The following is an 18,862-nucleotide window of genomic DNA, read 5'->3' as shown; positions in this document are numbered from 1 at the left end:
TTTCAGTCGCACAAAATATTAAAAATATTACTTTTGATCGTATATAGTGAACCACCGCTTATAATTGTTAAAAATAAAATAAATTTAAACGGATATGGATAATTATCCATTAACCCGCTTCACCCGACGGATATGGATATGAATGGATGAAAAGTAAAAAAAATAAATGGATATGGATATGGATACGGCCTCACCAGATCCATATCCGATCCATTGTCATCCCTAGTTCCATAGCTAATACTCCGTATAAGAATGGTGATGATTTTACCATCCTGTTTAATAAACTCACCGATAGCAACAATGGATCAGATATAAATCGAACTATGCGATATCTAAATACATATCTATTAATAAAAGTTTCATCCATATCCATATACATTAAAGTTTAATTCATCAATCCATATCCGTATCCAATTAATCTATCGGGTTAAGAATATTCATTGGATAATTTATTATTATATATCTTTTTATCAATTTAATATTATTAAAAGTCATAGCTTATTGTAAACATGCCTTTGAAGTTTGGTGCAAAGTCTTTGATTGGTGGGGGCGAGGTGGGATCCCATTTATTAACGTCGGGGACCTTTTCATTGATTCGGGTCAAGCAAACTCATTGATGGGGAAAGTTATTTGGCAAGCGGTTGTGTGGACGTGTTCCTACTTAATTTGGAAAAACCGAAATCAAAAGGTGTTTACAAATAAATGTTGGAACACACTAGTCGCTTTAAACGAAATCCAAGTTACAAGTTTCGAGTGGATTGCGAAAAGGTGCAAGGACAAGATAATCGACTGGCACAATTGGATACATAATCCACAAATTTTCTTCTAGTTTGTATTGCAAATGGTATATTCATTGCCTACTTGTCAATGAGTCAGTTTTAGTGTTGCTACTGTGAGATCAGTGAGTGCCAAGTGACACAATATTCCTACTGTATTCTTAGGATAGTTTTGGCACTTACACATACTGTTAATTGTAAGTGTGAAGTGAGAATCGTGTAGTGTGCTTCATGCATTGTAAATTCTTATATATAATAAATTTGCCTTTCCAAAAAAATAGCTTATTGTAAGGTCATATAATTACCTAAAAATATGTTGTAACGTATAACCTAGTTGTTCTAAATAACATATCAGACTAGTCTGTCGTAACTTGTATATATATACAAATATACGATCCGATACCAACAGATAAACAAAATACATATTAAAATATGATTATTTCAAATGGTACATTAATCGAAATATCTGTTAAATATGAAGGAAATGTCCCACTATTAAAAATAAGAAATATTAAAAACTTAATGCAACAAAAAGGTGAAAGGATTATGAATAAATTAATGAAATACTACATATAAATGAGAGTAATTATAGTGATATATTTATATTTGTATATTATATGTATATATATGTATTTAAGCATTTCGGGTGTATTCGAGTTCATCCATAGATTATACATCGTCTATATCCGATTCAGTAAACATCTATAACCATATTCAATATTCATCCAGTTAGATAATCTATATTCGTTTTAAACGGATTGCATCAAATAAATATATAAGTTATTAAGGCATATTTACATATGCATCCCACAACAAATATATATTTTTCATTGGTATATAGTATATATGCATGTCTATCCGTGAACTTGAACTCACAACCTGGTAACATCGTATGACCAAATAAAATAGAGATTATCACCAAAAAGCCCATTTTTCGACTTTTTTTGCGTGAGTGCCCAAAAAAAATGTCAATTAGCCCTCGCAAGGAGTAAGATGCCTCTTGCTCCCTTGCGCCTTGCGTCCTTGGTTCCAACTGGGAGCAAGGCACCTTGCTCCTAGGTGGAAGCAAGGAAGCAAGAGGCACATTGCGTCCTTGCTTTCACCTGGGAACAAGGAGCAAGGCACATTGCTCCTTGCTCCCAGGTGAAATCAAGGACGCAAGGCGCAAGGGAGCAAGAGACATCTTGCTCCTTGCGAGGGCAAATTGGCCAAAAAAAAAAAAAATGGGGCTTCTCACGCAAAAAAGGTCAAAAAATGGATTTTTTGACGATAATCCCAAGAAAATAACCCTTGACGGGCGGTACTAAGGCAGAGGCTAGTGAGCAACCGTGCCCAACTGGTTTTTATGAGTTGTAAAAATTTCCGACAACGGTAATGAAATCTATGTCTGGCTTTCACAACCAATTGTTATTCTATATAGCAAAATTTGGATTGGAAATAAAGGTCGGCTGTTTAGATTGGATCATTGAAGGAGTAGAATCGTAGATAGTTAATGTTTTAGAAAGCTTGGTTCTTAGTTATAGCAACATGTTATAGCAAAAAAAATTAAGTGATCATGGTATTGGTAAGTAGATCCTTAAAGAAACAGGGGTTGAATTTGAATGATGAAATTTATGATTGAAAAATCTCGTTTTGATGCACTAATGTATACACCACAGTTGAAATTTGGATTCAACACACACTTAGGTATCCTCTAGTTGGATGAGCATGAAAGATCTTATCAACTTATCAAGACATCCTGCCCAAAATATATTTTGAGAATGATAAGATGCATTAATTAATCATTAATCATAAACTTTCATTCATAAATAGAAAATAATAATTTGATAAAAAAAATTTTGCTCCTACTTTATACATGTAAGTAATTAAAAAGTAAAAGATAAAACAAGAAAATTAACAAAAAAGTAAATATGTGTTTTTTTTTTTTTTTAGGGACAATTGATTTGGAATGGGAGAAGTATTACATTAAATACATATTTTAATGTTTAAGTTTGATGTTAATGAAATCCTTTTTTTTTTTTTTTTTTTTTTTTTTTAAGAGATTCAAGGAATATTCACTTTTATAAATGACGTTTAACATCTGCCATGGAGGCATATTTTAGCATTGATCTTTGTAAATTTATAAACATGGCAACTTATCAGATTCATGGTGCCAGAACAGACTTTTTCAGAAAAATGTCACGAAGAAGATACGAAAGAAAGCAAAACTCAAACAAGTGCAATACAAACTTATTTGTATGAATCTATTAATCAACATCTCTAAATATCACATTGACATGTTAAATAAAAATACAAGTCAAGGTTACTAAATTCGTACCAAAATAACTACAACTAACCAAACTTTCACAAGTTAAGAAACCTCCCTAAACAATCCCGGAGATTTTTTTTTTTACGATGAAATTAAAAAATTACATACGGAAATCCAAGATACAAACTACATTATTCGAGAAACATGCACCGATTTTGTCACCTTCTTTGTTCCAGCAAACTTCAAAGATGCCACCACTTCCCGTATAAGTTTTCACTACCTTCGCTTCTTTTACAGACCAAATGTGCAAGCACTTGTCCAGTGATCCACTTGCCAAATACTCACCGTTTGGGCTAAACGCAACAGAATATACAGGATCCCTGTGTTCAAATTCAACATAACAATTTACATTACAGTTGCTAAAAGATCAGTTTTGCAGAACCAACTTTTTCTAAACCAGCAAGTAACCATTAAAGGTTCTAACTGAATGTAACCAACTTCAAATAATTTTTAATAAAGTAATCTGACACGGTAGCCACTTAATAATGATGACATAGCAACTGAAGTTTGCTGGTGCACTGGTGTCTAAATTTTACGTACTTACCTTAATTAGAATAACTTGGGTGTTTGATAATTCTTCCCTGGCCTAAGAAGTTAGTTACCCGGAACAGAAATAAGAGCAAAAAAGGTTACCTCTTTAAACAACTAGCCCTCTTAAAAGAGCAATAATTGTCCTTAGAAGCCAAATACGCGACTACGGATACAATAATCAAGGTTGCAAAACTCGCTACTCAGGGATTAATTGGAATGGACTTTTTATACATTTAAATAACAAGTTTCAACTGTACGTGTAAATTTAGAAGAAAACCATAAACATAAACATAATCTTTCATTTCTTCAAAATCTAAAATTCTAGTTTAAATTCATGTTGAAATGTAGACCAATTTTGACTTTGACCGAAATATCCGATTTTGACCCATTAACCGACGTTGACCGGTTAATTAAACGGATTCTGAAAAATCGGAGTGGTCAGTTCTTATTGGAAGTAATCGGGTTACAACAGTGACAATAATTATAATTTAATTATAAAAATTAAAATTGCACGTAAAAGGTAAATTGTTCTGAGTATTGTACGTACCCATGGGCAACTAGACTGTGAAGAAGGTTCCCTGTCTCCACATCCCATAACTTTATTGTAGAGTCGAATGATGCACTGCTCGGTAAAGAAAATTCCAAAGGTATATATAAAAGACAAGAGAAACATATAAACTTGAATACATATACAAATTATTTATTTAATTATAAAGGGGAGCGTATATACCTAGCGAGAACTAATTTCTGGTTCGGGTTGATTGTTCCTGGACCTGTGGGGCTCCATCTGATGGTATATATCTCCTGAAAATTTATATAATAATGTTAATGCCAACTAAACTTGGACGTCGCATTTAAGATAAGTATGTAAAATGTTGTACCTTTGTATGCTCCTTTAAGTCATGCACACAGGTATCCTGCTTCAAGCTCCATACCTATACATCATCATGATTATTATATTTGGTAATTAATCTAACTGCAAATGTTATTCTTTCATTAAAACCAATAACCAGCAACAAACATTATGCATTACAAACACGGTATAGATAGATAGATAATCACACCTTTGCAGTGGAATCATCCGAACATGAAGCCAGAAGTGAACCAGTAGGATCCCATTTGATTGCATTAACTTCACCCTGGAGTAACATTCAAACCTTATTTAATATTACAAAATTACCAATTTTAAGTATCATGTTATTTTGTTACAATATATATTTTTTTTGCAAGAAAGCTAATTACGAGAAAGTATATATATAAGAAAGGACTTGTGACCATTAAGAACATACCTGATGTCCCGCAAAAGTTTTTACAGGATGATTATCTCCAACTTTACAAACATAAATCATGTTGTCAGTTGAGCACGTTGCAAATGAGACATTGTTACGCCAGTCAACATCAAGTGTAGGAGCTGCAATCATCAAAACTCTCTTAATTATTATATTAATATTAATTAATTAATTAATAATGAATTATAAACAAGCAGTAAGGTGTAAAATGACACCTGTATGAAATTCAAACTGTTGCTTCCATTCTCCAGTCTTAATGTCCCATACAATTGCAGTTTTGTCGACACTGCCACTTAGAAGATAGTCGCCTTTCTTGTTCCACTTCAATGAAAATATCGGCCCTTTATGTTTTGTTAACGTACTTACCAGCTCCCCTAAATAAAAAAGTGAAAATCAAGAATCAAGAAATTTGCCTTAAAAGTATCCTTCTTATAAAGACAACAAGTAGCAAACAAACAATAACTCACCATCTTTACTCCATATTCTGGCTTGCCCATCATAAGAACCAGTTGCAAGAAGTGTCCCTTCACCCTATATAAACACAAAGTCATAATTGGATGTGGCAATTTCAACCCATTAACTTATGAATAGATTGAGTACTGCAGTGTCTCATCTCACATGGTCAAATTAAAATTTTAGGTAAATCAGAAGTCAAATGATTTAAAGGGAAGTCTATATTAGAAGCATACAACCTCTTAATTCAATAAAAAAAAAAAAAAAAAAAAAAAAAAAATTCTTTTTGAAAAGCTCAATATTATCATATAGGCAAAAGCCTTAAGATTTACAAATAAGCACACAAGGAGCGAGCTTGAAATCTTAAATTCAATGTAATTTAGATTATGATTGTAAATAAAATGTTTTTATAACCATCATGATTAGTTCAATAATCAACCTAAATAAATGTTTATTCTAAGATGTAGAGTATTATTGTAGAAAGATGTTTTATAACAATCATTAGCTCATTAATTATCCTAATTATAGATAAACAAGCACTTTAAATTGTATAAAGAAGCATTACAGATAAATCCCATCTTCAAACTCGACCCTTCGACCGAAACTAAAACACAACATTTTTTTATAAAAAAAACTCACATTCCAGTCAAGTGTAGTTACGTCCTTGCTCTTATCATTAGTTCTACCTCTGAGGTGTTTCAAAACAGTAACATCTAAGGGACCCTTTTGTGCATTAGAGCTGCAAGGCCCATCATTAATTTTCCAAATTCGCGCTGTCGAATCACCAGACCTAAAAAGTATAAATAAGCAAATATAAACTAAAATGAGAAACTCTCTATTTACATAAACTGAATATTACCGTTAAAATGATACAGAAAGGCTTATTATTTCCTAAATAATGTTGTGTTTAAAAAGAAAGCACAAACCCAGATGCCAAAAGAGAACCAGCTGGACTCCATGCACATACAAAAACCTGCAACAATCAACCAATCTTATCTTATTATTACATAATGGAAAACAAAGTTTTCATACGTAACTTCGTTCATATTAAAACCATTCTATAGCTCATATCGAGCATAGTTTATCTTAAGCAATCACAAGTCAACGCGAAGTCCCAAAAAACAGAGGTTTACAAATCACAATTTCCAGTTATCATAAACATTACCAAATCAATTGAGCACTGACTTACAAAACTATATGATGCAAGGAGTGACGGTTTGGATTCAACTACTAATATCAACCTTGCATGATGTCTCAAGTGTTTTCACAAGACTTTATTATAGTAATAAGTGGTGATTGAGAAACTTCCTTTATGTCATTTATTAGGAAAGTAGATCAATCGATACATGTGGTTGAGTATTGGCTTTTCCTATAATTGTTTAGTTATACCACATATGAAATCAGTTTTTGGCTTATTATTAAAAATAACAGAAGAACCCTCTGGGTTTTCTTTTCTTCAAGTCATCTTTCATTTCGTGTTGTTGGCCATTTGATTATCGATCCGCATCATTTGATATCAGAGCTTTTGGTACCCAAATGGCCGGTCGTGGGAGATCTACTCGTAATGCTAATCGTCGAGGCGCCGACCGAGGCAACGATGGCAGTGCACCAGACCCACGTGATCTCGAAATTCAACGTCTTCAACAACGAGTTAGAGAACTTGAGATTCAACAGGAGTTGCACGATGAGGAAACTGACTCGGAACCTCACGTTTGGGATGATTGTTTGTTGGGGGGTGGGGGGTGGGGGGGAATCCTTTCGGTAATCCCCGTCGACATCCTTATGGCCTGAATCAGGATGATTCGTTTCGTAACATGGGTATGAAAATAGAGATTCCCGAGTTTGAAGGAAAGATGCACCAGGATGAATTTATCGATTGGTTAAGCACTGTTGAAAGAATTTTTTACTTGAGGGACATTCCTGAACATTTGAAAGTAAAACTTGTTGCTATCAAGCTTCGAAAATATGCGTCCCTCTGGTGGGATCATGTAAAGAGACGACGCTTGCGAGAGGGAAAATCCAAAGTTGAAACTTGGACCGAAATGAAGAAGTTATTACAAGAGAAATTCCTCCCTGTCAATCACAGGCAAGAGGCATTTCTGGACTACCACAATGTAACCCAGGGGAACTCATCAGTTGAAGATTTTATTGCTGAGTTTGATCGGTTACGCATGAGATGTGGTGTAATGGAAGAAGAGGAACAAGTAATTGCTCGCTTTTTGGGTTGTCTGCGATCTGATATTTCTAATGTAGTACAACTTCAATCATACTGGTCATACTTAGACGTGTGTCGACTAGCACTTAAGGTTGAAAAACAGTTGAAAAATCGAGGTCGACCTTTGGGGAACAGATTCACACCTTCGTCTCGAATACCCGCGACAACATCTCCTAAATCTTCTACGTCAAAACCTGATATCCCTAGCAGTAGTACAAGCAATCCGACTAATCAACATGTCATTCGATGTTTCAAATGCCAAGGTATAGGCCATCTTGCGAGGGATTGTCCAAACAAACAGCTTGTAACTTTAACCGAAGACACAAAACCCGTATATGATACTGATCAGGAGGAAGATACAAATGAAGAAGAAAATGAGTATGTATACGCTGACCGTGGTGAAGCTTTAGTAACTCGACGAGTCCTCAATGCCACTGTATCAAAAAATGTTGATGACACATTGTGGCTTCGCAATAATATATTTCACACCAAGTGTACTTCAAAGGGGAAAATATGTAGTTTGATTATCGATGGAGGTAGCTGTGAGAACATCGTGGCAACGAGCATGGTTGAGAAATTAGGCCTCACCATGGAGGACCATCCAGAACCATACCAACTTACATGGTTGAAGAAAGGAAATCTTGTCAAGGTTAGTAAACGTTGTTTAATTCAGTTTTCGATTGGAAAAAGATACAACGATGAAGTATGGTGTAAGGTGATACCTATGGATGCTTGTCACATTTTGTTGGGAAGACCATGGCAGTATGATAGAAAGACTAAACATGATGGGTTTAGGAATACATATAGCTTCAAAAAAGATGGTGTGAGTATTACCTTAGCACCATTTGACACAAGACAACATCATACTGATGTACTTGTGCATTCTAGATCAGAATTTTTGGGTATAACAAAGGCCACCAATCATTCTCTGATGTTTGCTTTGTTAGTGACAGAAGCTAATGAAATCACACAGAATGTTCCTGGTTCAATCCAACCATTACTAACAGAATTTCGAGATGTCTTTCCCGAAGATATTCCACCTGGGTTGCCACTGATGAGGGAAATTCAGCATTGTATTGATTTTCTTCCGGGTTCAACTATTCCAAACAAACCAGCCTACCGCATGAACCCAAAAGAGTTTGAAGAATTGCAAAAGCAAGTAACCGAGTTGCTTGAGAAAGGGCTTATACGTGAGAGCATGAGTCCATGCGCTGTACCTGCTTTGTTAGTACAAAGGGGGAACTTTTCAAATGTGCATTGACAGTAGGGCTGTGAACAAGATAACCATTAAGTATCGATTTCCCATTCCTCGATTCGAAGACTTGATTGATCAGTTACATGGATCGAAAGTTTTCTCAAAAATCGATTTGCGAAGCGGGTACCATCAGATTCGTATGCGTCCCGGGGATGAGTGGAAAACAGCCTTTAAAACACGTGATGGGTTATATGAATGGATGGTGATGCCTTTCGGGTTGTCGAATGCTCCAAGCACTTTCATGCGCCTTATGAACCACTTATTTAAACCTTTTATTGGTCATTTTGTTGTCGTATATTTTGATGACATATTGGTTTTAGCAAGGATACAGAGCAACATTTGTTGTACTTACAACAGGTTTTCCAAGTTTTACGGGATCAAAAGTTGTATGCAAACGGAAAGAAGTGTCACTTTCTTACTAATGAAGTCATATTTCTTGGCTATTTGGTTTCAGCTGAAGGGATACGAATGGATACCACAAAGGTAGAAGCGATTACAAGTTGGCCCACTCCTATGACAATTCATGAAATTCGAAGTTTTCATGGATTGGCTTCCTTTTACCGACGTTTCATTAGAAACTTTAGTAGCATAATTTCACCGATGACAGAGTCCTTCAAGGGTGGGAAATTTAAGTGGGCAGAAGAAGCCAACAACGCTTTCAAGGAGTTAAAACGAAGGGTTACTGAAGCTCCTGTTTTAGCTCTTCCGAACTTTAACGACGTTTTCGAAGTGGAATGTGACGCTTCTGGATTGGGTATTGGTGGGGTGTTAAGTCAAAATAAGAAACCGATTATGTTTTTCAGTGAAAAGTTTAATGAAGCACGTCGTAAGTATTCTACTTACGACAAGGGATTTTATGCCATTATACGAAGTCTAGATTATTGGCGCCATTACTTGCTTTCTAACGAATTTATTCTTTATTCCGATCATGAGGCTCTCAAGTATATCAACGGACAACACAAACTAAATCCCCGCCACGCTAAATGGGTTGAATTTTTACAAGCCTACTCGTTCGTCATTCGACATAAATCTGGAACAACAAATACAGTAGCTGATGCGTTAAGTCGGCGGTATGTTTTAACATCTACGTTGAAAATCCAGGTATGTGATTTTGATAATGTGCGTGAATTATACCAAGATGACCCGGAATTTCGAGATATTTGGAGGAAATGTGACTCTAACCCGTTCCAAGATTTTTTTAAACATGATGGGTATCTCTTCAAGGGTGCTCGTTTATGCATCCCTTTGAGCTCTTTAAGGGATTCTATTATTTTAGAAAATCATGCTGGAGGTCTTGCAGGTCACTTTGGAAGGGACAAGACCTTGAATTTAATCCATGAACACTTTTATTGGCCTAAAGTGGCACGAGATGTTTCACGGGTCATTGCTTGGTGTCGAGTTTGTCATGTCTCAAAAATCCATAGCAATAATGCGGGATTGTACACCCCGTTGCCTGTGCCCGAGGCTCCATGGGAGGACATCAGCTTGGATTTTGTCATGGGTTTACCTCGAACGCAAAGACAAAAGGATTCGATTATGGTTTGTGTTGACAGGTTCTCCAAGATGGCTCATTTTGTGCCTTGTTCGAAGACGTATGATGCAAGCCAAATTGCTAAGTTATATTTTTCTAAAATTGTGAAACTTCATGGTATTCCCAAGAGCATCACCTCTGACAGAGATACTAACTTTGTTAGTCATTTTTGGCGCACACTTTGGAAACGTATGGGTTCAAAATTACAGTTTAGTAGCTCTCACCACCCACAAACGGATGGTCAAACGGAAGTGGCGAATCGAAGCTTGGGAAACCTTTTAAGAAGTCTCATTGGTGATCAGCCCAAACAATGGGATCTCACGCTAGCGCAAGCCGAGTTTGCTTATAATCGATCCATTAATCGCACAACAGGAATGAGTCCATTCATGATTGTATGAGTCCATTCATGATTGTGTATGAGCGAAATCCATTTACTCCAATTGATTTGGCACCACTTCCAATAATCGGTCATTATAGTGTCAAGGGGGATGATCGTTCCAAACAAATTAAAGAACTCCACCAACAAGTACATGAACAGATTATCAAGCACAATGAAACATACCACGCCCATGCAAACAAACAACGAAAAAAAGTACTTTACAAAGAAGATGATCTCGTTTGGATTCATTTACGAAAAGAGCGTTTCCCCGCGAGTCGGTTTGGGAAGTTGAAACCACGTGCTGATGGTCCGTTTCGAGTTCTTAAACGAATCAACGCTAACGCTTACAAGATCAAACTTCCGGGGCATTACAATGTTTCAGCCACCTTCAATGTTGCAGATCTGTCCCCGTACGTTGGAGATAGCAAAAATGAAGAAGACTCGAGGACGAGTCCATTTCAAGGTGGGGAGGATGATGCAGGGAGTGACGGTTTGGATTCAACTACTAATATCAACCTTGCATGATGTCTCAAGTGTTTTCACAAGACTTTATTATAGTAATAAGTGGTGATTGAGAAACTCCTTTATGTCATTTATTAGGAAAGTAGATCAATCGATACATGCGGTTGAGTATTGGCTTTTCCTATAATTGTTTAGTTATACCACATATGAAATCAGTTTTTGGCTAATTATTAAAAATAACAGAAGAACCCTCTGGGTTTTCTTTTCTTCAAGTCCTCTTTCATTTCGTGTTGTTGGCCATTTGATTATCGATCCGCATCACTATACTAATTTCTTATTTAATTCACATAGTTTGATCCTTTCAAACACATTTACAGTCTCTAACTTCATCATCTATTGATTTGATTTTGTCCAATTAAATCTCTAATTTCATGAACTTGATTTGACTGTTATGTTTGGGTTAGATTTTTAAGTGCTTTTTGTTGGGTATTGAGATCAATTTTTATACATAGTGTAATATTCAGCCACCGTATTAAAATGAAATGAATACAAACGCCAAAGTAATAATCAGAAAATAGGAATTTACACATACCTCAGAAGTATGACCTTCTAACACTGTCACATCAGAGCTGGGAATCATTGAAGACGAAGATGTTTTTAAGTCAATTTCCATTGGTTCTGGTCCAACTGCACATTGCAAAAAATAACATATTAACATATAATCAATAATCAATTGATTATATGATTATCACAAAGGATGTTTATGAATTACCTTCTGCGGTCCCACTTTCTTCAGGTTTGACTCGCATCTTATCCTCATCCATGTTCTTCTTTTCTTTATTTTTACCCTTATCTTTTTCCCTTTCCCTATCCTTTTCCATCTTCTCTTTCTCCAACTCCCGTTCTCTCTCCCTTGACAGTTTTTCCCTCTCTTTTTCTCGTTGATGTTCGAGTTCGATTTTCTTTTCTCGTTCACGTTGATGTTGACGCTCCGCTTCTTTCTCCTTTTCTCGGCGTTCCTTTTCTCTTTCTCGAACATGTTCCTTCTCGATTTCCATCTCTCTTTCTTTAGCAAGTTCTTTTTCTTTTTCTCTAGCATGTTCTTGTTCATGGTCCCGTGTTGAAGTACTATTCTCCTTGTTCTTTTCTCTGTTTTTACCTTTTTGAAGACTTTGCTTCTTTTCTTTTATCATTTGTTGTAATTCATAAACATCCTTTGTGATAAGATCGATAGGTTGTATAAAAGAGAAATCTTCATCGATGTCGGAATCATTCTGAAATCCCAATAAGCCCATTATTAGTCAAATGACCTATAACATCATAAGATCATAACAGTAAAAGTGGAACATATAGAAAACAATCTTACGCATGTTAGGTTAGCTTCAAGTTCAAGATATTGAATCCCTTTCTGGACAAATGTAACAAGAGCACCAGGTGGAACTAAATTTCCATCTATTGTACTTTTATTCAGTGAAGCCTCGTAACCTAATGTGAATGCAGTATGCGTGAAACCTGAAATAACTTACAAAGTTAATACACGTACATCACACAGTACAAAGAGAAAAGGTGTAAAAAAGTCAGCAGGCTCTGTATTTTAGCCTCTGTTTAGTTGATTATTGCACTGCATAATCTAATTTACATTTAATAAATCATAAAGTAATTAAACAATTTTGGAAATTTCAGTGTAAAGATTCGGAGCACATACTATTTTCATGTAAACATATCTTAAAAAGCCTCCATTCTTACATTAATAAGATAACTAGCTTAAAATTCAAGGGTCAAAATGAAGATATTCTTACACAAAATACCCATTATTAATAATATTCAGGTAAAAAAATAATCTGGCCGGCTACGGAGTAGGTAAGCTAACATTAATAGCACAATTGAAGTGTTGAAGCGGGTCAGTCTTTAAGTTTGCAAAGGTAGAGATACCAGGCACCTTGTTTCAAGAAATTAAACAGATTCTACGAATGTGTTTGGATTAGCTTATTTCATATGCTTATAGCTCACTTAGGAGTGATTTTACGAAAATAGCTCACAAAAGTGTTTGTCATTTTGTTTAAGCTTATTTTTACGAGCTTATAAGCTCTTTCATGAAGCAATAAGCCAACAAACTTCAACTCCATTATTGGAGCTTATTGGGGGCTTATAAGCTCTAACATGTAACAACAACAACAAAAACTAATCCACACACTCGGGTGTCGTTTGTTTTTCAGTCTGCGGATCTTATTATGTCTTATGTTTGCGCGCCTGCAGACGTTTTTACTGCAGACTGTTGTTTTTCTGAAGACATGAGATAAAATAATGTCTTTATTCTGTCTGCAACACCTCGCAGACTTAGAAATGTGCTTCTAACTGCTGCATACATGATTAAGTTATTTTGCAGACATAAAAAAAACAGTCTTCAATATTCAACATACATACAGACCTTCAGGCCACATCATCTTTACAGACGTGGTCCGCAGATCTTCAGACAAAAACATCTTAAAAAAAACAAACAACACCTCACTTTTCTTTCAAACAGGTGATAGCACAACTAAAGGACTGGCTCACAATCACTTTTCTCATATACTTTTTATTTTTTTGAGATAAATGTTTATACCTTGATAGATATCAATGGTTTATATTAAGTTTCAGTCAAAACTTATAACCTTACAGAAATAAGACAAGTAATTATGACATTCTAGACAAAAAAACACATCTACTGAAAAATCACATTTCCAATTTCAAGTTAACGACTTTCAGAATTACACGAGTCAAAATTACGCAATTCAACTCGTTAACTCCCGAATTAGTTTTAACGTTTCAAAATTTCCGTTCTAATTTCATGAATTCAGGTTAATTTAAGCCCTAGAAAATAAAATAAAAAACGGAGTCTTTCAGCTGTATAAATTCTAAAAGTCAAGCATATCAAGCATATACTTAATTGGAAGCATGATAAAAACATTCACACAATTACGCAGTATACATAAATATATAAATAAAAATAGAAAAAATAAGAAAAGAAACAAAAGAAACCTGATTCGTGAAGATAACGGTAGACTAAATAGTTCAACTCTTGCGAATTGATGTTAATCATTGCAAGATGAACAACATCCAAACCCTAATTTTGTATTTTAAAGGAGGAATTAAGGGTTTTGGAGTGAAGGGGGTTAAATAATGGGGACACAGGTTCACAATTGGGGCAAAACCCGGGTTTTAAGTTTTCGGGTGGTTGAGACTGTAACGGGTTGGGTTGGTTACATTAATAATAGCCGTTTCATTTTTACTAGTGAAATAACCCGTGAAACTACGGGTTTGTTTAAACGAAATAATTTAATGATAGATACTAAATGAATGTAAATGCTAAAGTTATTTAGTTTAATGACCTGTAGAACCACATAATCCGACTAAGAAACTTGTCAGCTGAACATTTCATCAAATACCTAAAATGCATATTTACATCCAATCATAAGATATAATATTGGTTGTCATTTTATTTTAAAAATGAAAATTAAAATATAAATGTAGAATTTGTTCCTTTTGTCTAACTTTTATACCTTCTCGTAACCAATTCAAAATAATTAATTAAAATAACCTAAAATTACTTCATTTTAATAATTAAAATAATTAACCCTTACATGCTAAAACTCATGCCTAATTATGTAGTTTTAATTCATTTAGATTGTAGTTTTGAGTTTACGTTCACACTACAATCGGTCCATCAAATTCGCCTCAATTTACACAACATCCCCTCAAGTTTACACTTTCTCAGGGGTAGAAAGTGTAAACATATAATTTTTTAAAATAAAAGAAACTAATTACCCCCAAATTTATAACGCGCCTTATCTTCTCGCTCGGTGAGAGTTAAATTTTTTCGAGACCACCGTCAACTCGAAAAAGTCTCACGAACCCAACGTGACTACCTATACGCGAAACGGACACTTTTTTAAAAAACGCTTAACACGATGACAACCCGTATCTTTCTGTTCGCCGCAAATTAAATTCTTCCGACAGCAACGTTACACTCGAAAAAAAATTATGAACAAAACGAAACTAACTACGTTCGAAACGGACACTTTTAAAAAATGCTTAAGATAACGACATCTAAAACGGCGCTTAAGACATGCATTGTTTTCCCCTCTGTAAATACAGAACACTATGTTAAATATGAATACACAGGCCGAAAGCCTCCGCCGCATCGCGTGGGCCGGATCCGGACTAGTTATTAATAAGATTGAATAATAATAATTAATTAATAAGATTTAATTTTAATTCAAAATTATTTAGATTAATGACATCACCCACCATGTTTAGATTTTTTTCTTTTTCTTTTTAATTTTTTCTTAACAAAGAAATTAGGATAATAATGACATCATCATCTTAGCAATATAATAAAAAATATAGATTTTATTTTTAAAATAAGTAACTGATTACATCAACGGGTTGGATCAATTCTTAAAACCCGGTTTTAAGGGTTCTTTCAAGAACTAGAGAATCGTTGTATAATTGCTCAATCTTTAGCGATTTTGGTTAGTGATAGGTTATCTAATGTTTTGACTTACAAGATCGTTTATCTGGTCAGGAAAAGAATTGATCGTGAGACGATTAACCGTAAAATGAAGAAGTCAGCTCTATAGGGTGGTGGATGTTTTGTTTCGTTAGTTTGTCGCTTTAGAGTTTTGTCGTTCGTAGGTTTACTTTGAGCGTGTTTTGGTCTTGTTGTATACTTTTGTTCGTGGTTCGGATTGGCTCACTTGTACATAGCAAGAAGCGTCACGTTTTCTAGTTTCAAGCCATTCAACTATTTTGTTATATCCTTATTCGGTTGTTTTAATTTTTCGATGAATTAACCTTAATTTATAGCATTCGCTATTTTAACAATAAAAAATAAATTTAGTTTTTGAAGGAAAAAAACATAACAACATCGTAACAGAACCGAAAATCTAAAATACAACTGATGCAAATAAATTCTAAACGAACCCTAACCAAGATCAACAAACCTAAACAATGATCTCACTAACATGGTGAAAACATGTTTTACCTAAAACACAAATAAACCGACACCACCGCAATTAAACAACTAAAAAACTGAAGCCAACCATTACCACAATTATACAACCAAACCGAAGCTGATGGTTACCCACCAAAAAACCGACAACCGTCGTCTAAACACACCACACGCCCTAATCCAATGTAAGAAGACGTCGCTTAACTGATTCGCGAAAAGTGGTTTAACCAGAATATGGTCACGGCCGACCAGAGGCAAACAAAACCCGACAAAAAACAAATCACCACGACCTCCAAAAACCCTAAACTCGATAAACAAAATCCTTGAACAAAAGTAAACCATCACTCAGCAACGCGAACCAGAGTATCAAAGAGTACTCGTCGCCTAGAACAACATAAGCATGAAGAACGGAAAGGATTATTACGAGAATATCAAGATTCCGGCAAGATGTCAAATTACACGAAGACAGATGAAACATGAAAGCCCAAATCCCATGACATACAAACTATAGAGAGCAGCGGATGGTCGAGAAAACGTCGATCGAACTCCAGGAAACTTGATGACGAGAAGTATTGGGTACATTGAAAATCACATGTAACACAGGGATAACATGGAAGTTGGAGATAAAAAGAAAACATACGGCAGAAAGCAAGGCTCCCAACCAAACAACTAATCGAGTCGTGAAAATGACTACACGAAAGGAAATTCTGGCCGAAAGGCCTCACCCCATGCCTAAGAAGAAAGGGGGTAAACTAGAGAAACAAGTGAAGCCACTAGCGAGATGCGGTAGGCAAAAAATAAGGACTCACCAGAAGCTATAAAATTGCCGGGATCGGAGGATATGGGTGATGGAAACAATGATTGTTGAATAGCATTGATGTTTGGTTGTGTACTTGAAGAAACAAGAACAAAATTTTGAGTTAATTGGTAATGAAGGCCGTAGTTTTTTGTAATGGAGGTTCTAAGAGGGAAATTAGAAAATTGTGTTTTTAATAGCCTTTTCATGGTGCGTTATTTGTCTTTTACTTAGAATAATGAATAATTAACCATTTAATGTTTAATCATTTACTATTTAGTGTGTTTGTGATATCGGCCAAAAAGTCACATTTTTATCCCTAATATTAAGCCCTAGAACAATAAAGATTCGAACTTTGTCAGCAAAATTATCGCCTTTTCGGTTGATTTTGTAGATTAAGTAATTACGAAGGCGATGCAAAAAAATCAAGTAAAACGGAGCTAAAACGAAGATTCTGGAGCGAAAACGGTGTAAGACAATAAATCAAGTTACTATCAAGTGAAAATCAGCTGACCAGGCTTGCCAAACGGCTTGCCAAACGGCCTACGTAGCTCACAAACGTCCTGCCAAATGGCCAGGATAAACGGCCCCTGTAAACGGCTTGACAAGGCAAACGGCCCCTGCAAACGGCCTGCCAAACGGCTTGCCAAACGGCCTGCCAGTCGTTTGCAGGCAAAATCCAAGTCTATTTAAAGGGCTTTCTCCATGCATTTCAACACACACTCAATTTGTAATTCATTTTATATTTTCAAGCTTTTAATTAGTTTTTATTAGTATTTAGCTTAGTGATAATGCTAAAAACGAACATATATTTCATAGCATTATTCCTCAAGAAAGACAAGCTTTTAGTTGCAGTTGTTCTATTTACAAGTGATTTTAGTTTAAATAATAAAAGGTGAAGACAAAAGACATATTCGACGAATTGAAGACGCAAACGACCAAAAAGCTTAAAAGTACAAAATACAATCAAAAAGGTTCCAATTATTGATGAGAAACGTCTCAAAATTACAAGAGTACAAGATTCAAAACGCAAAGTACAAGATATTAAATTGTACGCAAGGACGTTCGAAAATCCGGAACCGGGACCAGAGTCAACTCTCAACGCTCGACGCAACGGACTAAAAATTACAAGTCAACTATGCACATAAATATAATATAATATTTAAATCATTCTTATAATTATTTATATATTATATAATATATTATAAACCGTCGGCAAGAAAGGCTCCAAATTGGAGTGAGCTGTAAATACGAACTCCGCGAGTTGCGGAGTTTGTAGTGAAAAAATTACGCGAGTCGCGGAGCTTCCCTGGACTAAAATCCCTATAAAAGCAAACGCATTTTGATCATTTTAACATCATCTTTTTCTTCTTCTTACTTATACGTAAGATATATATATATATATATATATATATATATATATATATATATATATATATATATATATATATATATATATATATATATATATATATATATATATATATATATATGTATATATATATATATATTTTTTATATTTTAATTTTAATTTTAATTTTAAATCCTAATAATAAGGGTATGTTAGCGAATGTTGTAAGGGTGTAAGTCGAAATTCTGTCCGTGTAACGCTACGCTATTTTTAATCATTGTAAGTTATGTTTATATTATTTTCATTAATGTCTCGTAGCTAATTTATTATTATGCTTATTTAATACCGAAGTAATTATGATGTTGGGCTAAAAATATTAAAATTGGGTAATTGGGCTTTGTACTATAATTGGGGTTTGGATAAAAGAACGACACTTGTGGAAATTAGACTATGGGCTATTAATGGGTTTTATATTAACTAAACAATACCTTGTTAATTTAATATACAAACTTATAATTCGACGTAT

General features: G+C 34.8%; 1 protein-coding gene across 1 annotated transcript; it reads right to left on the bottom strand.

The window, feature by feature from the left end:
• Nucleotides 1–3,013: 3,013 nt before the first annotated feature.
• Nucleotides 3,014–14,401, bottom strand: LOC139893994 (WD40 repeat-containing protein HOS15-like). The gene is made up of 14 exons (XM_071877198.1): nt 14,218–14,401; nt 12,566–12,711; nt 11,972–12,473; nt 11,792–11,886; nt 6,284–6,330; nt 5,997–6,147; nt 5,372–5,435; nt 5,120–5,278; nt 4,905–5,026; nt 4,680–4,754; nt 4,497–4,550; nt 4,346–4,419; nt 4,163–4,237; nt 3,014–3,404 (listed from the first exon to the last, which is right to left on the bottom strand). The coding sequence occupies exons 1-14, from the start codon at nt 14,276–14,278 to the stop codon at nt 3,185–3,187; spliced, it is 1,845 nt and encodes a 614-aa protein (XP_071733299.1). The 5' UTR covers nt 14,279–14,401; the 3' UTR covers nt 3,014–3,184.
• Between the last annotated feature and the right edge of the window lie 4,461 nt (nt 14,402–18,862).

The sequence above is a fragment of the Rutidosis leptorrhynchoides genome, chromosome 2 (genome assembly GCF_046630445.1).
Source record: "Rutidosis leptorrhynchoides isolate AG116_Rl617_1_P2 chromosome 2, CSIRO_AGI_Rlap_v1, whole genome shotgun sequence".
Classification (NCBI taxonomy): Eukaryota; Viridiplantae; Streptophyta; class Magnoliopsida; order Asterales; family Asteraceae; genus Rutidosis; species Rutidosis leptorrhynchoides.
The sequence above is the reverse complement of the archived record's forward strand: the minus strand, read 5'-3'. Positions and strand labels throughout refer to the sequence as shown.

Excerpts from the sequence above, each read along its gene's own strand:
- LOC139893994 (XM_071877198.1), bottom strand. The coding sequence starts at position 14,278 with ATGATTAACATCAATTCGCAAGAGTTGAACTATTTAGTCTACCGTTAT. Across the intron at positions 12,474-12,565 it reads TTGAAGCTAACCTAACATGC|AATGATTCCGACATCGATGA; the intron begins GTAAGATTGTTT and ends TTGGGATTTCAG. Across the intron at positions 3,405-4,162 it reads CACAGTCTAGTTGCCCATGG|GGATCCTGTATATTCTGTTG; the intron begins GTACGTACAATA and ends ATTTGAACACAG.